At 42.5% G+C, this 19,322-nt stretch overlaps 1 protein-coding gene across 3 annotated transcripts; it reads right to left on the reverse strand.

The window, feature by feature from the left end:
- Positions 1–960: 960 nt before the first annotated feature.
- On the reverse strand, positions 961–19,265 carry RDH12 (retinol dehydrogenase 12). 3 transcript variants are annotated; one of them, XM_074327311.1, is made up of 9 exons: positions 19,198–19,265; positions 13,653–13,803; positions 13,180–13,247; positions 10,245–10,363; positions 9,637–9,792; positions 8,850–8,954; positions 7,917–8,036; positions 5,666–5,855; positions 961–3,285 (listed from the first exon to the last, which is right to left on the reverse strand). In XM_074327311.1, exons 2-9 carry the CDS (start codon positions 13,695–13,697, stop codon positions 3,183–3,185), a joined length of 906 nt encoding a protein of 301 aa, XP_074183412.1. In that variant the 5' UTR covers positions 13,698–13,803; positions 19,198–19,265; the 3' UTR covers positions 961–3,182. The 3 variants fall into 3 exon arrangements, with proteins under 3 accessions (XP_074183412.1, XP_019588836.1, XP_019588837.1); XM_019733277.2 differs by having other exon boundaries at positions 7,827–8,036; XM_019733278.2 differs by lacking the exons at positions 13,180–13,247; positions 13,653–13,803; positions 19,198–19,265 and adding an exon at positions 11,800–12,064 and having other exon boundaries at positions 7,827–8,036.
- Positions 19,266–19,322: the final 57 nt, after the last annotated feature.

Consider the following 19,322-nt stretch of genomic DNA (forward strand, 5'->3'; position numbering starts at 1 on the left):
GTTTCTTCTACCTCCAACCAGCCATCTCCGACAGGCATAAAGGCCCTCACCTCAAGCCCACCCCTCTTGCCTCAGTGTTTACAGTGCTTATCTCTTAAACTCCCACACTCATGGTCTGCTTGCTCTCCTTGATGCACAGACAGCAACCCTGCATGCTTGCCTTACACATTTCACGCTCCTGGGTTTTGATTTATGCTTGTTCCTCCAGCCCAGAGGAGACATCCAGGATCATCAATGCCGTACATGCTCTTCACTCTTGCATGGCCTTTTCCTGGTTTTCTGTTGTTGTTCCCCATCCCCTCTTTTTTGCCCTTCATTCTTCACCAGGCTTTACACTGGACCCAACAACCTGTGAGGCACTGGGTCCCAAGAGTGAACATATGCGTATATTGGTTGCTTCCCTAGTATTACTCGCCTCAACCCTTCGCTCATTCATGTTCCCAAATTTTTCCTTGAGAGAATTTGTTGCTCCCTCCACCGTGAGAAGCAGTAGAGCATGGCTGTTAAGAATGCAGGTTCTAGAGTCTGCCAGGGTCCGCTCTACCACATATCAGCTGTGTGAACTTAGGCAAACTACTTAACTTCTCTGTGCTTCATCAGTAAAATGGAAATAACAATAGTACCTACCCCAGAGGGTTCTTGTGAGGACAGCTAATCCTAACTAACATAAGTGCTTTATGTTAGCTATAATAGTAGGTAACACTGGGGGTAGGTGGGTGGGATGAACGCCAGTATTCATTCAGGCCAATGAGACACAAGGAGATTTGCTGGGGTTCCTGCAAAGAAAAGCTTCCACTCTTTTTAGAAGGACTATTTCTCTTTCCCTGATTTAAACAAACCAGCAGTAAAAAGACATGAGACAACCATGGAAACTTGAATTCCATGTATTAAGGAATAAGCAGGAATTATTAATGTCAGTAGGAGTTATATGTCAACATAAGAAATGTCCAAACCTGTAGAGAATTTTTATGAGTTTATTTGAGACAAACTGATGACAATTTCCAGCAAGCAAAATATCAACGGATTGAGACAATGCTCCAGAGAATGGCAGTTTTGCAGCTTATTTTGTACATTAGAATCAAAGGAGGAGGCATAAGGAGGGTTGCATGAAATCTATTGGTGGTAGGTTAAGGAGGGAGAAAGCAAAACAGAGAAATCTCTAAGACTGGATAAAAAGTAAAATGGAACGACATATCTTTTATATTAGTGGGCACAGAATAGTTAATAATTAACATTTACAGCACATAGAGATGGTATGCGGGGAACAAGATAACAATGAGGGGTTCTATGGTCTCCTGCTCTGGTGGTCTTGGGCTCTCGGGCTGGGGGTTGTGCCTACGAGGGGTCTAGAAAAGAAAATTACTCAGATATTTCAAAAGTATGTTATCCTAGATGCACAAGAACAATGGACGGAGCTCACTTAAGGTAAAGATTGACCTTTGCTAAGGAAGCTATAAGCCTGCGATGTGACTGTCCACCATCACCTGCCCAGTTAGGACTTTGTGATCAGACCGTCCTGTGTTGTGGGTACTTTCGGCCTCTGAGTTTATCAGGCCTGCCATGTGCCCCCCGAGCTTGTCAGGTTTATTGCATAGTCCCCTTTTTGTTCATATGTGGTATTGTGGTTCTGTAAAACACATATGTTCTTCTTTAGATATGCACATTAAAGCATTTAGGGTTGAATGTGTGATGTCTGGAATGTGCTTTCAAATATCTCACTCCACCCCCCAAAAAATATCATGGGGGACATATAGATGAAATAAGGTTGACAGAATATTAATGTTGAAGCTGGATGACAGGCAGGTTCATGGGGATTCATGATACTATTTGCTCTACTTTTGTCTGTTTGAAATTTTCCATCATAAAAAAATTTTTGGTTTTTTTTTTAAGTCTACTTGATATGAAAGGAAAGGGCAAAAAGATGCCCTTTGGCTGCTTTAGAACTGGAACCAATAACATGACTTCTTGGGTCTCCTGGCTGACAGATTAGGCACATCGCCCTGTCTCTTCTTGGTGACCTTCAGCACTTGAGGCAAGAAGCAGGTCACCTGGGGCCATAGCACATGAGAACAGAGAGGGCAGAAAAGAGAAGAGCTATGGTTTCAGGAAGAGAGTTTATCGAGGCTTAGTTTTTCTGGGTCTATGTATCAAATCAAGTCCCATACGACCTCTGGCCTTAATCTACAGTGGAGCTCAGCATCAATGCAACTGAAGTCATTCCTATTACTTCTTAGATAATAAAATGTGAAAGCTGGAAGAAAAGAAAATACACAGCTGAAACATCTTATTTTGCACCTCTTAATGCATTATAAGATGTGACATAAATTGTAAAAAGGTTATGGGTGGTAGGTAGGGTGAGATACTACTCACTAACTGGAAGGCGGACTTCCCTCTTTGTTCCATTTCTCTCTTGTTATCCTGAGAAAATAAATAAGGCAATGAGATGTATGTGCAGTCCTTTATATTCTCTAAAAATTGAGGTAAAGGGAACTCTTTAGAAAAATAAACTATCTACATGATTGAAAATGGGCAGGTCCAAACATACACATTGTTATATGTCAAATATATCTCAATAAAGCTAAAAAAAAGTTTTAATTTTTAAAAAAGAACTGGAAAAAGAAAATGGGAAGGTCCAGCTTCATGTAATGGCTCCAGGGTACTCAGAGGAAGGAACCTAAGTTGGCCAAGGTTAAGCCAAAATTTTCCTGAGATGGTCCAGACTCCAGAGTTGTGAATAGTATTTTAAACAGGAAAGTGATCAGTCAAGAGTTTGAGTCTACAGTCCCTAGAAATATGTAATACTGATGGTCCTGTCACCTGAACTGAGCATGTAGTTGGCATTTCTGATACTGGTGAGGAAATTGACCCAATTTCCCAGCCTCTTTTGCAATCCCCGTGCCCAGCCTGGCATCTGCCTACTCCTCTTGCCCCGAGAGGGTGGCCAACTCTTCAAGTCTCACAGAAGAATGCTCTGAGGGTATGAACATCTCACGCCATGAACCAGCCTCACAAGAGTGATTGGTTATGCAAAGGTTTCCAGAAAGGTCAGGAGAATCAGAGGAGGGCAGGATTCACAACAGCAGCCAGCCAGTAGCACAGTCCATCAAGGTTGGCCTTCTCCTTGGTCCCCTTTCATTATGGTGTGGATTGGGCCTGATACAGCTGTGGCTCTTCTACCAGCTCTACTTCCATTGGATTCCTAGAAGCTCACAGCTGACATTCCACAGGCGCTCAGATGTTTTGTTATTTCGGGCCCTTGGAGACACCCAGGTCCTCGTGCAGTCACTAGAGGGCAGAGAAAGAGCGTGAACATCCAGGAGTGGAAATGGACAGTCTGGAAAAGTTTATGGCCTCTTTCTCAGATTCTGTTTCTCAATGTATAAAATCTAATACTGGATGAAAAGAAACTAATTGTATTGAAATGCAGTTCTTAAACATTGTCAAACCAAAATCTGTGATATATTCATATAATAGATAGGCTTCTTTATTAACGTATTCTATAACAAGAGCTAGCTTGTTATAAGATTCTATAACAAGACTGGGTCTAATAACCACCAATTTCAAAGTAGTGGCGAGCAGAAGTGACAATCTGAGAAATCTGCAACAACTGTAATGTGACATGAAAATATAGTTTTATTGGTGACAAAGTCACAGGTATCACTACTAACCCTGTGGTTCATAGCCTATATTTATAAGTAAAGGAAAGGCCAGATTTCAGAGGTTAGTGAAATTAAAGATGAAATTATCTTCCCATCCAACTTTACACCGACAGACCCACTTGTGCCCCATGAACCCTAAACTAAGTACCCCAGTTTTTTTGGGGGGGAGTAGGAGATGGGGGACTAGAAGGATGAGGGGATAGGGGCAGAACACAATGCTCATGATGTTTTTCTTTAAATAATATTGTTTCTAATTATAAATGTCCTGTATAACACCTGGAAAACACACTAATGATAAAGAAGAAAAGGTTATTATTTAATTATTTTTCCTTATACTCTCATTTGCTTTGTGTACTATAAATAGATATATAGTCTTTCTCTCTTCCTTTTATATAAAACTAGGATCATTCTGTATCTAGTTTGGGGAGGATAGCTCTCTTGTTAAAATTGTATATTTTAATTGTATAGTAATAAATAAATATACAATCTTTCAAGTTTTTTTTAAATAATAAATATCTGGAATAAAAGGTTACAATCCTTTACACTCCCTTTCACTCTTCCTCAAACTCTCTGGAAGTAACCATTACTACTGTTCGCTGTACATCGTTCCAAACTGTTTTCTAGCTATTTACAATGAATAATTATATAGATCTGCATTGTCGTTTTTTCTCACAATATTAGATCACCAACATTTTCCTGTTAAATATTATTTGAAAATATTTTATTTAGTGACTGTACAGTATTTTATCACATATTTAATACTGTGATGTGAAACACCCAGACTCTAGGGTCGCATTATCTGATAGAAATAGGGTGTAAAACACAAATGTGAGCCAAAGATGTATTTTTAAATTTCTAGTAAAATTTTTAAAGTGTATTTTAAAAGTAAAAAGAAATGGATGAAATTAATTTTAGTAATATATTTTATTTAACACAATGTAGCCAAATCATTTCAGCATGTAATCACTATAAAAAATTATTGATATATTTTACATTGCTGTTTTCATATTATGTCTTCAAAATCTGGTACACATTTTACACTTGAAGCACACCTTAATTTGGAGTAGCCATATTTCAGGTGCTCAATAGCCACATGTGGCTAGTGGCAACCATACTGAACAACACAGCGCTAGAGACAGACTGCCTGGGTTTAAAACCCAGGTCTACCACTTTCAAGCTACATGACCTTGAGCAAGTTAATTATTCTGTGCCTCAGTTTACTCACCTGTAAAATGGGGATAATATTATCTACCTCTTAGAGCTGTGATGATTATATGAATTTATACATGTACAACACTTAGAAGAGTGCCCAAACACTTTGTAAGAGCTCAAACAGCATTAGCTGTTACCATTTATCAATTCCCCTATTGTTGGACAGTGAGGTTATTTCCAACACTTCACTTAATAAATGGTGCACCAATGAACAGCCTTGATTGAACAAAGTAAAACAGAAGAGCAGACTAGGCTGAATCAAGTCATGGAATAGGAAAGAGATTTAATCCTGGGCTTCCTTTTATTCCCAAACTCTGTTTGTATATTGAGTTTGTGATAAGACTCAACACTGAAATGTCTGTTTCTATATTCCAACAGATAGTGCCAATTTTGGCAGCATTGGGAGACAGAGTCCGCACTGGGGAGAGGTGACCTTGCCCTGGGGCTTTGTGCTAAGCGGTGTTAAAGAATTCATGAAGAAAAAAAAAAGTCAGCCAATAGCCTCACAGAGGAGAAAAAGGATCCAAAGGGCCTGCTAATGTTCTTTCCAAGGCATAACCAACAGGTACAGTCTTCGAACAGCTCTCAGAAAGCTATAAAGTTTTCCTGGAAACAGGTACAAAAACAGAGCCATAAAAGCAACTCTTGCCAAGTTTCTAATGTAAGTTCCCTAGGAAAAGGAACAGCATTTGGTTTGCAGGCCCAACCCAAACTTGGATTGTACTATCAGGCACAAACTCCGCCACCTGGGGTGCACTCAGGTGGTGGAGAGAACCTGCACCGCCTCCACAAACCTGAAGTACTTGCCGCTCAGGGGCTCCAGGCCCTCAGCCAGGGCGCAGTGCAGGCTGGTCTGAGCCCCCTCCCACGCCGACTTGAGGAAAGGGGAGAAGAGCCGCCAGAGCAGGCACAGCAGGAACGAGTGCCGGACCAGCTGGGAGCTGACGATGCCTGGGTGCACCGCGTAGGTGGTGACCCCCGTGCCTAGGGCAAAGAAAGCACAGTTAGACCAGGGACACACTCTGAGCCCACTGACACAGCTCACCACCTGCCACAAGTGAGAAGGGACTCAGGAACCCAGGGTTCAGAAGGTGCGTCTCCTAGCGAGGTGAACTCTGATTAGTAATTAATTGATCTTTTCCCGGAAGACCTATAGCCTTCTCAGCCTTCTGTGTTCCACAAGGAGTGCTTTCTTCATGGACGGTCCTTTTATTTCAAAGTCACTTTTCTCTGTAGCTTAAGTATTAATAATAGAAACAATAGTTGTACAGCTAGTACTATTACTAATAGCAGTGGTAGTATCAATTACTGACAGTGGTGTCTTTGGAATTTCTATAGGAGGGGCTTACAGGAAGCAATCTGGTTGAAAGGTAGGAAGCCAGTGTTTTGTGCTGTGTTTGCCAGGCAAGCACATTTTATGAGGTATAGGGTGAGGGTGCTGATGAGATGATGGGGGTTAACATGCCCCGAAGACACCATGGGGTGCCTCCACTATTTTTAGTATTTATTATACATACATTGTCTCATTTCATTCTCAAAGAGGCTTGTGAGGTAAGTACCGTGTTTCCCCGAAAATAAGACCTAGTCAGACCATCAACCCTAATGCGTCTTTTGGATCAAAAATTAATTTAAGACCCGGTCTTATATTTATAAGACCCAGTATTATATTTATATTATATCATATCATATATCATATCATATTATATAAGACCCGGTCTTATATTATATTAAAATAAGACTGGGTCTTATATTAATAAGACTGGGTCTTATATTAATTTTTGCTCCAAAAGATGCATTAGAGTGATGGTCTGGCTAGGTCTTATTTTTAGGGAAACACGGTAATGTTAAGTTGCCCATTTACAGCTGAGGAGACTGAGTTCTCATTACAGAGGGGTTAAGTAAATTGCCCAAGGTCATACGCTAGCAGGCCGCAGGGCCGAGGTCTGAACTCTGATGTAAAGAGCATCAACTCTGGAGATAGACTGTCTGGATTTGAATTCCAGCCTAGCTAGGAAACTTACTTGGTCAACTTTCTTAATATATCGATGCCTATCTCTTCATTTGTAGCACAGGGAAAAACAGTAGCACCTCCCTCATAGGAATTGTATTAAATGAGTCAAGACACATATAGTAAATGGCACCCATAAAACTCTTAATTATTATTGTCATTATTATTATTTCTTTTAGTGATTACCTTATTCTTCTACCTTCTGTGTTCTGATAGTAAATACTATCGTTCCCAAACTCGGGCTTACTCAGTGTAGCAAATGGTCCCCACAATTTGTAGATGTCAAAGCCAGCAGCTCATCAAAAATTCCGGCAAAGCACAGAATTATAGAACTAAGAGCAGCCTCACTTTTTTTAAAGCTGAGGGGTTGCTGTCAGAGGAGGGTAAAGGTACATGCCCATATACAGACATGGCTAGAGTATGGTAGAGCAAGGACTCAGACCCGGGCTGACATCCAGCCCTAGCTCCCTGACTCCAGGCCGTGGCAACTCGGTCGCTCAGCTAACCACGTGCCCCTCAGCAAATGGCACGCAGAAGGAAGTACCCTGGATTTAAAGCAGAGTACCCACATTTCAATCCCGACTCCTTCACTTGCCATATAACTTTGGACTGGCCACTTCTTTGGACCTCAGTTTAGACCCATATAACAGTAATAATAATACCTTCTCCGCCTGTTGCAAGAAGTTGTGAAAAATCAAATCAGATAATAAATATAAGATGTGACATTAAAAACAAAGTAACTATAGATTCCTAACTGCTATTCAATTTTAAGCTTCCTGAAAGCAAGCACTCATTATTCTGCTTATAACCTCATTCTCCTAGTGCACAGAGATACCACTGGAATATACATGTTTGACATTCTGACTTCAGAAGTTTCTGTGGAGTTCTAATTTGGACTGAAGACCCTGCTTTTCCTACCTTAACCCTGGCCCTGTCTCCACGCTTACCTTGGAGCCTCTTGGCCAGCTCACGAGTAAAGAGCACATTGGCCAACTTGCTGTGGCAATAAGCAAAACCCCGGCTGTAGCGCTTCTCACCCTGGAGGTCGTGGAAGCGAATCTTGCCAACGTAGTGGGCCACTGATGACAAGTTCACCACCCGTGCAGGGGCAGATTCCTTCAGCCGCTCCAGGAGCAAGTGGGTGAGAAGGAAGTGGCCTGCAAGGAGAGCCAGCAGGGAAGATTAAAGAGCGGAGTGGCTGCCCAGGTTCAGGGTGTGGGAGCTGATGACAGGACTTCGGCCTTAGCTCCCGATCTTTCGGGTGTGAACAAATTTTGATGTAACTCAGTGCTAATGGTCAGTCTGAGTAAGTGGATTCCTTAAGACAAGAGCTAGAATATAGGGAAGGTAATATAGACTTGATTTGTACTTGTTTGCTCCTCTGTCCTTGCCCCCGTCAGGAGAAATGCCACCTGCTGGCTTCCAGCCCTGCTGTGGCCAGTGCCACACAGCTGTGGGTCCAGGTACGCTCAAATATAGAAGGAAGGATGGAATAGTTAGGGAAAGAACATTTTCCTAGGATCAGAAGACATGTTCTACGATCTCCTCACTAGAGCCATCACCTTAAACTCTGAACCCCAGCCTCTTGCATAACTCAAGTCCTCAAGGTTTGCCTCCTCCATGGTCCAACCTTTGGCGTGCTTGGCCCTCAGTTATAGATGTGACCCTCCTGCACCCCCCACAAACCTTGCTTGGCAAACCTTGTGCTACCCCAACCACATCCAAGAATGGCATTATTCCTCCTGGTATCTCCAAAGTTTGGGGGGTTCTTAATGGTATGAGTAGAAGGATCTCACTTTTGTGGAGTGGTCAGGAAAGGGAAAGTGAGCAAAAAACCAATATGTCCAATCCATTGGAAACCTGGGTTCTACTGAAGATCACTGGGGATTCTCAGCACTAGTGTAAGGTCATCTGTCTACAGAGAGCAAGGTGGGGTCAGCCTCATTGTTCAGTCACTCAAAGATACGTACCCAGGTGGTTGACTCCCAGGTGGGTTTCAAAGCCATCAGCCGTCTTAGAATATGGACACATCATCACTCCTGCATTGTTGATCAGAATGTGGAGCTGCTTTTCCTCTATAGCACAACCAAGGAGACCGTGTAGTTAGCAAGGAGTCTGCTAGCTGCCTGTCACAGTCCTGAGTATTTGTTCCTTGCCTTTGGACCTGTCTTAGTGATGTTCAGTAACTGCTGTCACTTGGGTTTCTAACTCCAGTTACTGATATCTTCCTGGACACCACTCATTCATTCATTCATTCATTCAGCAAATATGTACTGACTACTGACTCTCGGGCAGGCCCACTCTGCCGGGCACTGGGCATACAATAGTGCAACAAGACAGACACAATCCCTTTCCCTCACGGATTTCATTGTCATTGGAAAAAGCTAGTCATTTTCCAAGATACAGAACAATTTTGGCAGCAGCACAACCTCATTGGGTGCCTGTGGCCACAGGTTGCTTCTCTGGATGAAAGAAGAGAGTGGCATCAGGACCACACCTTGATGCCAAGGTGCAAGCCCAGACAGGGAGCTCACACCTCCAACATTCCCATTGCTGAGGCAAAAAGATGATAAAGATCCTGCCTGCCCAGCTTGTCCACCTACCATCCCTTTGCCAATTCCCTGCCCTGCTGGTTCATGTGGCAGAACCTGTCCAGTGGAATGAATGTTCTGATATAAGGGTTAGAGGTGATCACAGGTGGAACAGGCCTGCCCACACCCAGCTTCCTGCTTTTCTAGCCACTCACCGGGGTCTTACCTGCCAGAAAGCCCTCAGCAAAGGCTCGGATGGATTTGGTATCAGATAGATCCAGTTTCCGCACCAGCACCTGGGAGTTCTTTGTATCGGCTCGAATTTCACTGGCAGCAGACTCCCCCTTCAGTACATCTCGGCAGGCAATGTATACTCGTGCTCCTGGGGCCAAAATAGTGAGCTTGGGGCTGGTGGACAGAGCATTCTAGAGCCATCTCAAAAACCATGAGAGGCTATATTGCCACGTCAGCATTCTCACTGCAGTACTGCTCAGGCTCTTTGCTATCAGCTTAACTCCAGGCTGGGAACCCTGTTTTTTACACTCTGATATTTAATGTTGTTTAGCATGTCCTTCTAGAACAATGGACTTGACCAATACTATATGAGCAGCCTTGTTGTCCTTACTTTATAAAATGGGAAGGGAGCAGGGAGGGAGGAAGGCTTGTTTAAGGGCACAAAGTTAGTTGGTGTCACAGCTGAACTTGAATCTCAGGCTCCTTGAATTCCTGGCCAGAGCCTCCAAGCCCAGGAGGAAAGACAAGGAAATGTGGGCAGAGCCCCAGTAAGGAAGGCAGGAGATGCTGCCCTGTGGACACAGAAGTGGAAGGACTTGCCTCTGCGAGCGAGCTCTCTGGCCGTCTCCTTGCCAATGCCTGTGTTGGCTCCGGTGATCACCACTACCTTCCCAGGAAGCTGCACAGTTGTTCTACAGACCCCACCAGCAAAGAACTTCCTATAGGCGAGGGAAACAAAAGCATTCATGCACTATCCTTCCCCATCCCAGACTGAGACACATAAAATCCATCCAGCCTCAAAAGAGGGATTTCTTTCCGTTCTCATCAGGTGACCTAAAGAAGCTAGTCTTCTGGATGTTTTGCCACTGGGCAAAGGAGTCTCCTGCTTATCAGCTCAGGTTGGAAGGTCTTGTGCAGAAGCTACAAATGGTCATCTGGACAAACAGAATAAGTGCTCTTGAGCCAGGGCCAATGGAGACCTTCCTTATTAGATAACAAAGCTCTTATCTCTAGAGGTTCCCAGAGGTCAGCTTCCTCCTCTAACCTGCATTAAAAACAGTGGAGTCAGTGGCCCTGAGACCTAGGTCTTCAAGAAGCATCAACGGTGAGTAACTGATGAATAGCATCTTGAGGGGGCCCCACATGTAAATATGGCTCTTGACTGTCTCTCCAGTTTTAGGGAGGCAGCACCTTTAGAGACTTTTTACCGTCCTACTAGAGATTCCATTCTAGCCATCAGCACACACACACACACACACACACACACACACACACAGAGCGAGAGCGAGAGCGAGAGCGAGAGAGAGAGAGAGAGAGAGAGAGAGAGAGAGAACCATCCTTGTTCAGACCTCTGTGCACGGAGCATCCTTTTACATCAAGTTGACTTGGCAAGTTCCAAAAAGAGGATGAAAGTGGGGACAGATGATTTCCTGAGCATCGTTCAACGGCCAGACAGTAGGCTAGGCACTTTCCATAGGGAATTTATTTTAATCCTCTCAACCACTCTCTTATTATCCCCATATTACAGTGGAGAAAACTGAGGCACAAATAAGATCGAGTCACTTGCTAATGGTGGCAAAACTGAAGTTTGAACCCAGGTTTCTATGCCAGGACGTAGAGCAACACTCTGTCCCTGATACATCCACATAACCTTTATCATCAGCAATTTTAAATTCTCTACTCAGAACATACATTTCTTTGACACCTCCAGAAATCTCACAGCCATCCCAAAACTTTAGTTGAGAAAAGAGAGGTTGTTTCCTTCCTCCAATGCTTGGTCCTTAACAATGAGTCCCTCAGCAGTGACCACCCATGGACACTCAGCAGGGCCACCTTGACTAGAAACAGTGAACCCAAGGGAACACAGTGAAAGAGCAAAGACTCAATCTAAGTTGTCTGTCAAGCTAATTAATAGAGTCATCCGCTCAGCCTTCCACTAACATCCTCTCCCGGCTTCAGGTGCTTCCTTCTCATTTTCTACCATGATATCGTAATCACCTCCTCCCTTCCTGCTTCTTCTGCCCTGACTTTCTCTCCCTTGGCCCCTATCCCTTTCTCTTTTTTCAGCAGCTGAGAATTCACCTACTTACAAGCTCCCTAGTTCCCAATTCAGAGTTTTGTAAAATATTGTATGAGTCACTGAATTAAGACAAACCTGATGGAAGGAGCTATCATGTACAGGGAAGAAAAGAAGGAGGCGAGCAGTCCCAAGATAACCAGCATCTTTTCAGCTTCTTTAGTTGCTGCTGCTTTAGCAAAAGCAACTTCGACTCCGACTCCGCTCGGGCTCCTGGTCTGGCTCCAACTCTTGGCTGCTTCTTGCTGCTTCTCCCTCCTCTAGCTCCTCTTGAGCTCTCAGCAACAGCCTGGCTCTAAGCATAGCCCACAATTCTGTTTAAATCCGAGAGCTGTCAGAGCACAGCCTGCTGGGAGATGTAGTCCTGGGGGAGGATGACGGAGGAAGTAGAACCTCACACTAGCAAAGAAAATGAGGGGAAGTGGAGCAACTGCCCTCTACAGCCCCCACCCTCAGTTATTTCTCTTATCTAGGGAATGTGTTCTCCCCAACAACCTCCACCTCTACTGCTGCAAGATAGAAAATTTTTAACTTTAGCAACCGACCCCATGATACTTGAAATCCAAATGTGATTGAGATAGGAAGACAAGAAACCCCCAGAAGAATGGTGAGAGAAGTCAGGATAGTGGTTTCCCCTGGTGGCGAAAGAGTAGAGATTGAGAGGATGCGTGGTGGGGACTCCTGGTTTGGGGCTGGTAGTGGACCGTTCTTTAAGGTGAGTGCTGGTTACACAGGTGTGCTCACTTTGTGAAAATTCATTGTCATACACTTGATTTGTGCACTTTTCTGTAATTTATGTTATACTTCGGTGAAATTAACACACTCATCAACAGGCCAAGGAAAAGGTAGAGTGTTTCATTGCATGGGCTTTAGAATGGACTTCCTGGTTCAAATCCGAACTGATCTACTGGCAAGCTCTATGACCCTGGGCAACTTACTAAACTTCTGTGTTAACTCAGTTTCCTCCCTTGTACAATTAGCATGCTAAAAATATATATACCTACTTGTTTTAAGTATTTAACTGGTAAATAAATAGGTAGAAAATTTGAAACAGAGACTAGCACATAGTAAACACTGTGTAAGAGTTGGCTGTCATAATTAACTATATTGATTCTCGTCTTCCTTGCTATCCCACTTACTTTACTCAAGGGTTTCATGTAGAAAGGGGAGAGGTAGTGAACGAGGGTGACATTTCAGTTGAATGCTATTAAAGAAGGGAAACACAACAAAAAATGTTAGCAGAAACTCTCAGAGGTGGATAAATAGGTTTCACAGCCCCTGCTCACTCAGCATTCCTCTTCTGGACAGGACCCCCAGGAGTCATGCCCCACTTCTGTTCCTTCCTGTGGAGTTAGAGGAGGTGCCAGGAAGACATGTGTGATGAAAGAAGACTCCTGTGGCAGGCAGGTACTCACTCCCTCGCTCATCAATTTATTCATCTATTTAATGTATACTTACTGAGTCCATCTTGGCCCCAGGCATTGTGGCAAGTACTCCAAAGGCACAGTCGCTGCCCCTTGGGAATTCTATGGACCCATAAACAGAACAAGGAGTAAATCAGAACAAGGAGTAATCAGATAATTCCAGGAGGACTCTCTCTTGACTTTCAGGTTGCCCCTCCCCTCTCTTCTCATTTCTCCCACTCTAGCCCAGTTCCCTGCTGTAATGTCATCTGCAGAGGCCTGGGTGTCCTGGAAGCCCCTGACATCTTGTTACTGGAACTCTCCAGTGCCTGCCTCCTAGAAGCTGATGTCCCCTGGGCCAACACGGTTCTACCGATTGGACAGAGTCCTTTCCCCGAACACGTGTGACCCTGGGTTTGCAACACCTCAGAGATTATATGTAAAAACAAGCTCATATAATCAGGGCTGTGGTCAAAAAGAGGGACAGACACAATACTATAGCATGCAAGGAACAGGACATCTACTAACCTCAAATAACAGTAACTTTGTACTAACGTCTTCTGGCCTCCACATTTCTGCTGAATCAAATCCAAGATCCCCTGCATTTGTGGAGATTATACTCAATTTATGCTGAGTTTGTCTGTGAGGCAGAGAACCCTAAGGAACAGCATGTAGTGCTCTAGAGCAACATAGAAAAGATATTAGAAGGCATATAAGGCATCTAGAATTATGTGTACCACTTTGTAGCCATGATGCATAGCAAGAAGCAGCAGAGCATTAGAGTTAAGCCTACAGGTTGTGGGGCCAGACTTCCTGGGTTCAAAATCCTGACTTTACTCAACAATAAAATAAATAACCAAATTAAAAATGGGCAAAGGATCAGAATAGATGTATCGTCAAGGAAATGTTTCCAAAATAAAATGGCCAATGAATACACAAAAAGATGCTCAGCATCCTTAGTCATCAAGGAAATGCAGATCAAAACTACAGTGAATTATCACTCACACTCATTAAGATGACTAACATCAATAGACAAACAAAAACAAATGTTGAGAAGGATGTAGAGGAATTGGAGCCCCATACACTGCTGGTAGGAATATAAAATGGTGTAGCTTCTTTGGAAAACAGTCTGATAGTTCCTCAAACAAACATAGTGTTAAATATATGATCTAGCAATTATATTCCTAGGTATACCTTCAAAATAAATGAAAATATATATCTACACAGAGACTTGTACATGAATGTTTATAGGTGACTTCATTATCTTTACAGATGAGACAGCAACTCCCTGGTCCCTCAAACCCTTGACAGCCTCATCTCCAGGAGCTTTCTCCCCTACCTCATCCCTGCCCACCTTTCAGTCTGTCAGCACCTGGAACCATGCACTTCTAATGTCCTACCTTCAGACCTCCCACCTTCCTACTCATCTAGCTCTCGTGTGGCATGAATTCCAACAAAGCAGTTGTTTAACCCCAGGAGAATCTCCAGACAACTGTAAGCCCCTCCATCATCACTTCCTTGAATTATCTGAGATTTCATACTCATCAATTCAGTCATTCTCTTGCCAATATCCTCAGCCTCCTGGCCCTCTTGTCTTTCTGCCCCAAGACCCTGATAAACCCCAACTCTGAAAGAACGCTTCCATCTTCTTTGTATAGCTGGTTGATGAGAGCTGCTAGAGAAACATCACATCACCCTGCGTGTTGAGGCCATTATAAATACAGAGCCACCAACATCACCCAGGGCCTCCAATAAAACTCTCCATCTTTTTGTTTTATTTCTTTAATCTCCACAATGATTATTTCAAACATTCATTACCCTTCTTTAAGCTTCTTGCCTTCTCCCCTCAATTTCACCATGTTTCCTGGCCTCTTAATACACACACACACACACACACACACACACACACACACACACGCACACAAATAGGGACCATCAGAAGGAAAATTCTTCAATATCCTGGTACCAAGTTTATAAGTCTATTTGAATTTATGCTCATCATATCTTCCTTTCCTCCTAAGATGACTTTCTCTCTAGCCCATCCTCTTCTGCTTTCTCAGGGACCTTATTCTATCACTTATTTCCTATCTCCCCTTTATCTTCAACTTTTTCCTCTATGCTCTTTAAAAATGCTCCTACCATCTGCCCCTTCTCCTGATACTAACCTCCTCTCTCCTTCCTAGCTCGAAAGAGTTGGCTACACTCTCTAGCTTTCCACTCACTCCTCAGCCTACACCCCACCACTTCTCTGAATCTGTACCCCACAATGTCACCAATGACTTACATGGCGCTAAATCTAGGGGATGCATTTCAGTTGTTGTGTTTCTTGACGTCTCAGTAGCATGGCACACTTGATCAGTACCTACTTCTCCAATTTTTAACAGCTTTATTGAGGTAAAATTGGCATGTAGTACTCTGTACATTAAAAGTATACAATTTCATAAGTCTTGTCATTTGTATACACTCATGAAACTATCACCAGAGTCAAGACAACGAACATGTCCATCACCCCAGGTTTCCTCATTCCTCTGGTAAAACCCTCCCATCCCTTTTCACTTTCTCCTGTCCCCGGGAAGCCAGTGATCTGCTTTCTAGCACCTCAATCTATAATCTACAGTTTGCATTTTCTGAAATTTTATATAAATGGAATCACAGTATGCACTCTTTTTTGTTGTTGTTGTTGTTTTTTGTCTGACTTCTTTCACTCATAACTACTTGGAGATTCACTCAGGCTGTTGAGGGCATCAGAACTCATTCCTTCTTATTGCTGAGTTGTACTTCATTGTGTGGACATATCACAATTTGTTTATTCATTCACCTGTTAATGGATATTTGACTGTTTCCTATTTTTCATTATAACAAATAAAGCTTCTATGATCACTCACATACAAGTCTTCATATGAATAAACTTTCATTTCTCTGGAAAATTACCTAGGAATCATATGATAGGTGTATGTTTAACATATTTAATTTTTTTAGGAGTTGCCAAACTGTTTTCCAAAGTGATTATACCATGTTAAATTGCCAAAAGCAGTGTATGAGAGTTCCACTTCCTCTACATTCTCATCAACACTTGCTATGGTTAGTCTTTTTCGTATTAGCCATTATTGTAGGTGTATAGTGGTATTTTACTATGGATTTAATTTGCATTTTCCTAATGACTAATGATAGTGAGCATTTTTTTTAAAGATTTTATTGGGAAAGGGGAACAGGACTTTATTGAAGAACAGTGTGTACTTCCAGGCCTTTTTTCCAAGTCAAGTTGTTGTCCCTTCAATCTTAGTTGTGGAGGGCGCAGCTCAGCTCCAGGTCCAGTTGCCATTGCTAGTTGCAGGGGGCACAGCCCACCATCCCTCGCAGGATTCCAGGAATTGAACTGGCAACCTTGTGGTTAAGAGCCCACTGGCCTATGTGGGAATCGAACTGGCGGCCTTTGGAGTTAGGGGCATGGAGCTCTAACCGCCTGAGTCACGGATCCAGCCCTTGAGCATTTTTTTATGTGCTTATTTGCCATCTGTATATCTTCTTTGGTGAAGTATCTGTGTACATTACTTGACCATTTTACACTTGATCTTAGCCAAAAGGCCGAGAAGCGATCACTTGACCATTTTAAAAACTGGGTTGTTGTCTTAATCCTGAGTTCTGAGAGTTTTTAAAAATATATATTCTAACTACAAATCCTTTATCAGATACATGATTTGCAAATATTTTCTCCCAGTCTGTGGTTTCTTTTTATTATCTTTCAAAGAGTAGAAGTCCTCAATTTTGGTGTAACTTATCAACATTCTTCTATGGATCATGCTTTGGGTGTTGTAAATACCTCCTTCTTGAAATACCTTTTTCATACATCTTTTACACCACATTCCCTGGATTACCTCTGGCACCGGTTTTTAGTTTATTGCCTCTCAGCTTTAATTCATCCTTTTTGCCTGTTCTGCAAAAGTGGAAATGGGCCGTTTAAATATTTTCTCTTTGCTATTTTTTCTTTGGTACAATGTTAAACTTTGTCAATAGATGTCACTGGGCAAGCAGTGCAGAAGGAAAAGGTTTTGCTTCCTGGTTCTGTTGGGCTACTTCTGCAGGTTTCTGCAGCATGCTTGGTTCGGGCAGCACTAGGTTCCTGCGGTGTACACAGCTTCTCCAGGGCCTTCCTCCGTCAGCACCTAGTGGCCTTCAGCTTCCCCCAGCAGCCTTCACCTCAGGTAGTTCTGTAGCAGAGTGCCTCCAGTGAGACTCCTCCCTGGCACCCTAAGCAGTGGATTTCCAGCAAATTCCACTGGTGCAGCACCACAGCAACTTCTGTGCTCATCAGGGCTCTAGACCTGTTCCTCTCCGGCAAGGTCTAGGCCTCAACCCAGGAGTGGAAGGGGGCCTCTTTCTTGGGAGCTCTATCTTAGCCCCAGGTAGTGGCTATATTACATTACATTACATTACATTACATTATATATACTATATTATGTTATTATATCATATCATATCAATATATTTGTTATATATCTGTTATTATATTTTCAAATTATATCTGCTATTATATTTTAATTATATCTGCTTGTTTTGTCATCTTTTGAATTCTTTTTACTTCTTACTAGCCCACAGGTTGACGAACCATGGCCCACAGGTCAAATTCAGCCCACTGCCTATTTTTGTAAATAAAGTTTTATTGGAAAACACCAATGCTGATTCATGTATGTATTGGCTATGGCTGCTTTCAAGCTGCAACAGCCGAGTTTCCAATAGAGACCATACGCCCTGCCCCCCGCTAAACCTAAAGTATTTATTTTCTTTATAGAAAAAGTTCAATAAGCCCTGTAATAACTCATTTCTAATGACTCCAGTCCCCTTTATGTTTTTTTTGTGGTTAATAATTCTTGGAATGTTCCCTGTTCAAAGTACTGTATGTTTTCTCTAATCTGATTGGACCCAGTCTAAAATACCTCCAATCTCTCTGTCCCCTTTTTCTCAGCCCATTTTCAGGCTCACCTTCCTCTTTCTATCCTGTGATGTTAGCATTCATCAAAGTCCTCCTCTCTGTTTGCTGTCATAGCCTCTCTAAGCAACTCCTCTGTTTACCCATTTTTACTGATCAGGTTTAACCAGTGGGTTTTAAACTGGATTCTACGGATGAAATTGCATACATATTTCATTTGGATGTACAAACATGTCAATGTATGGGGAAACGCTCTCAAACCTCATCTTTTGACAACATTACTCAATAGTTATGGGCACAGACCCTGGATACAACCTACTTAAGTTTGAATCTCCGCTTTGCTGCTATGACCTGGACTAACAACTTAACCTTGCTGTTGCCTCAGTTTCCTTTCTATAAAATAGGGAAAATTATATTAATAGTACCTAGCTCAGAATTATTATGGGAATAAAGGGTATATATATATATATATATATATATATATATATATATATATATGTCAAGGGTATATATATACATATATATGTACATATATATATATGTACATACATATACCCTGTTTCCCCGAAAATAAGACCTAGCGGCACCATCAGCTCTAATGAGTCTTTTGGAGCAAAAATTAATATAAGACCCAGTATTATATCATATCATATTATATTATATTATAATTAAAGATTCAGTCTTATATTATATTAAAATAAGACTGGGTCTTATATTATATAAGACCTTATGTTAATTTTTGCTCCAAAAGACGCATTAGAGCTGATGGTCCGGCTAGGTCTTATTTTTGGGGAAACATGGTAGCATTTGGACAGGGCCCGGCACATAATAAACACCATATAAGTTTTGGCTACTATTGTCATTTCCGGCACCCCCCCACCCCCACCCCCACCCCCGGCCCCATGTCCCAGCTAGACCAATGTTTCCCATTGTTCTAGTACCATCTGCTCTATCTGAATCCTCAAGTGGCCTGTTTCCTCTGCTCAGAGCTCTTGCCTGTCAGGTTGCTTTCCCATTAATTCCTCAGCTCAAATGGTATTTCCTCAAAGAGGCCTTTCCTGATCTCAAGACCAGGAGGGTCCTTCTGCTATACACTCTCAAAACTTTCTCTTTTTTCCTTCATAACCTTCATCATGATTTACTTACTCGTTTAATGTCTTCCCCAACAGACCATAAGCTCTGAGTGGACAGAGGTCATTTTCTGCCTGGACCTCAGCACAGTGCCTAGTTCACTGTAGGAGTACCATAAATATTTGTCAAATGAATGAGTG

Source organism: Rhinolophus sinicus, linkage group LG03 (genome assembly GCF_036562045.2).
Source record: "Rhinolophus sinicus isolate RSC01 linkage group LG03, ASM3656204v1, whole genome shotgun sequence".
NCBI classification, from domain to species: Eukaryota; Metazoa; Chordata; class Mammalia; order Chiroptera; family Rhinolophidae; genus Rhinolophus; species Rhinolophus sinicus.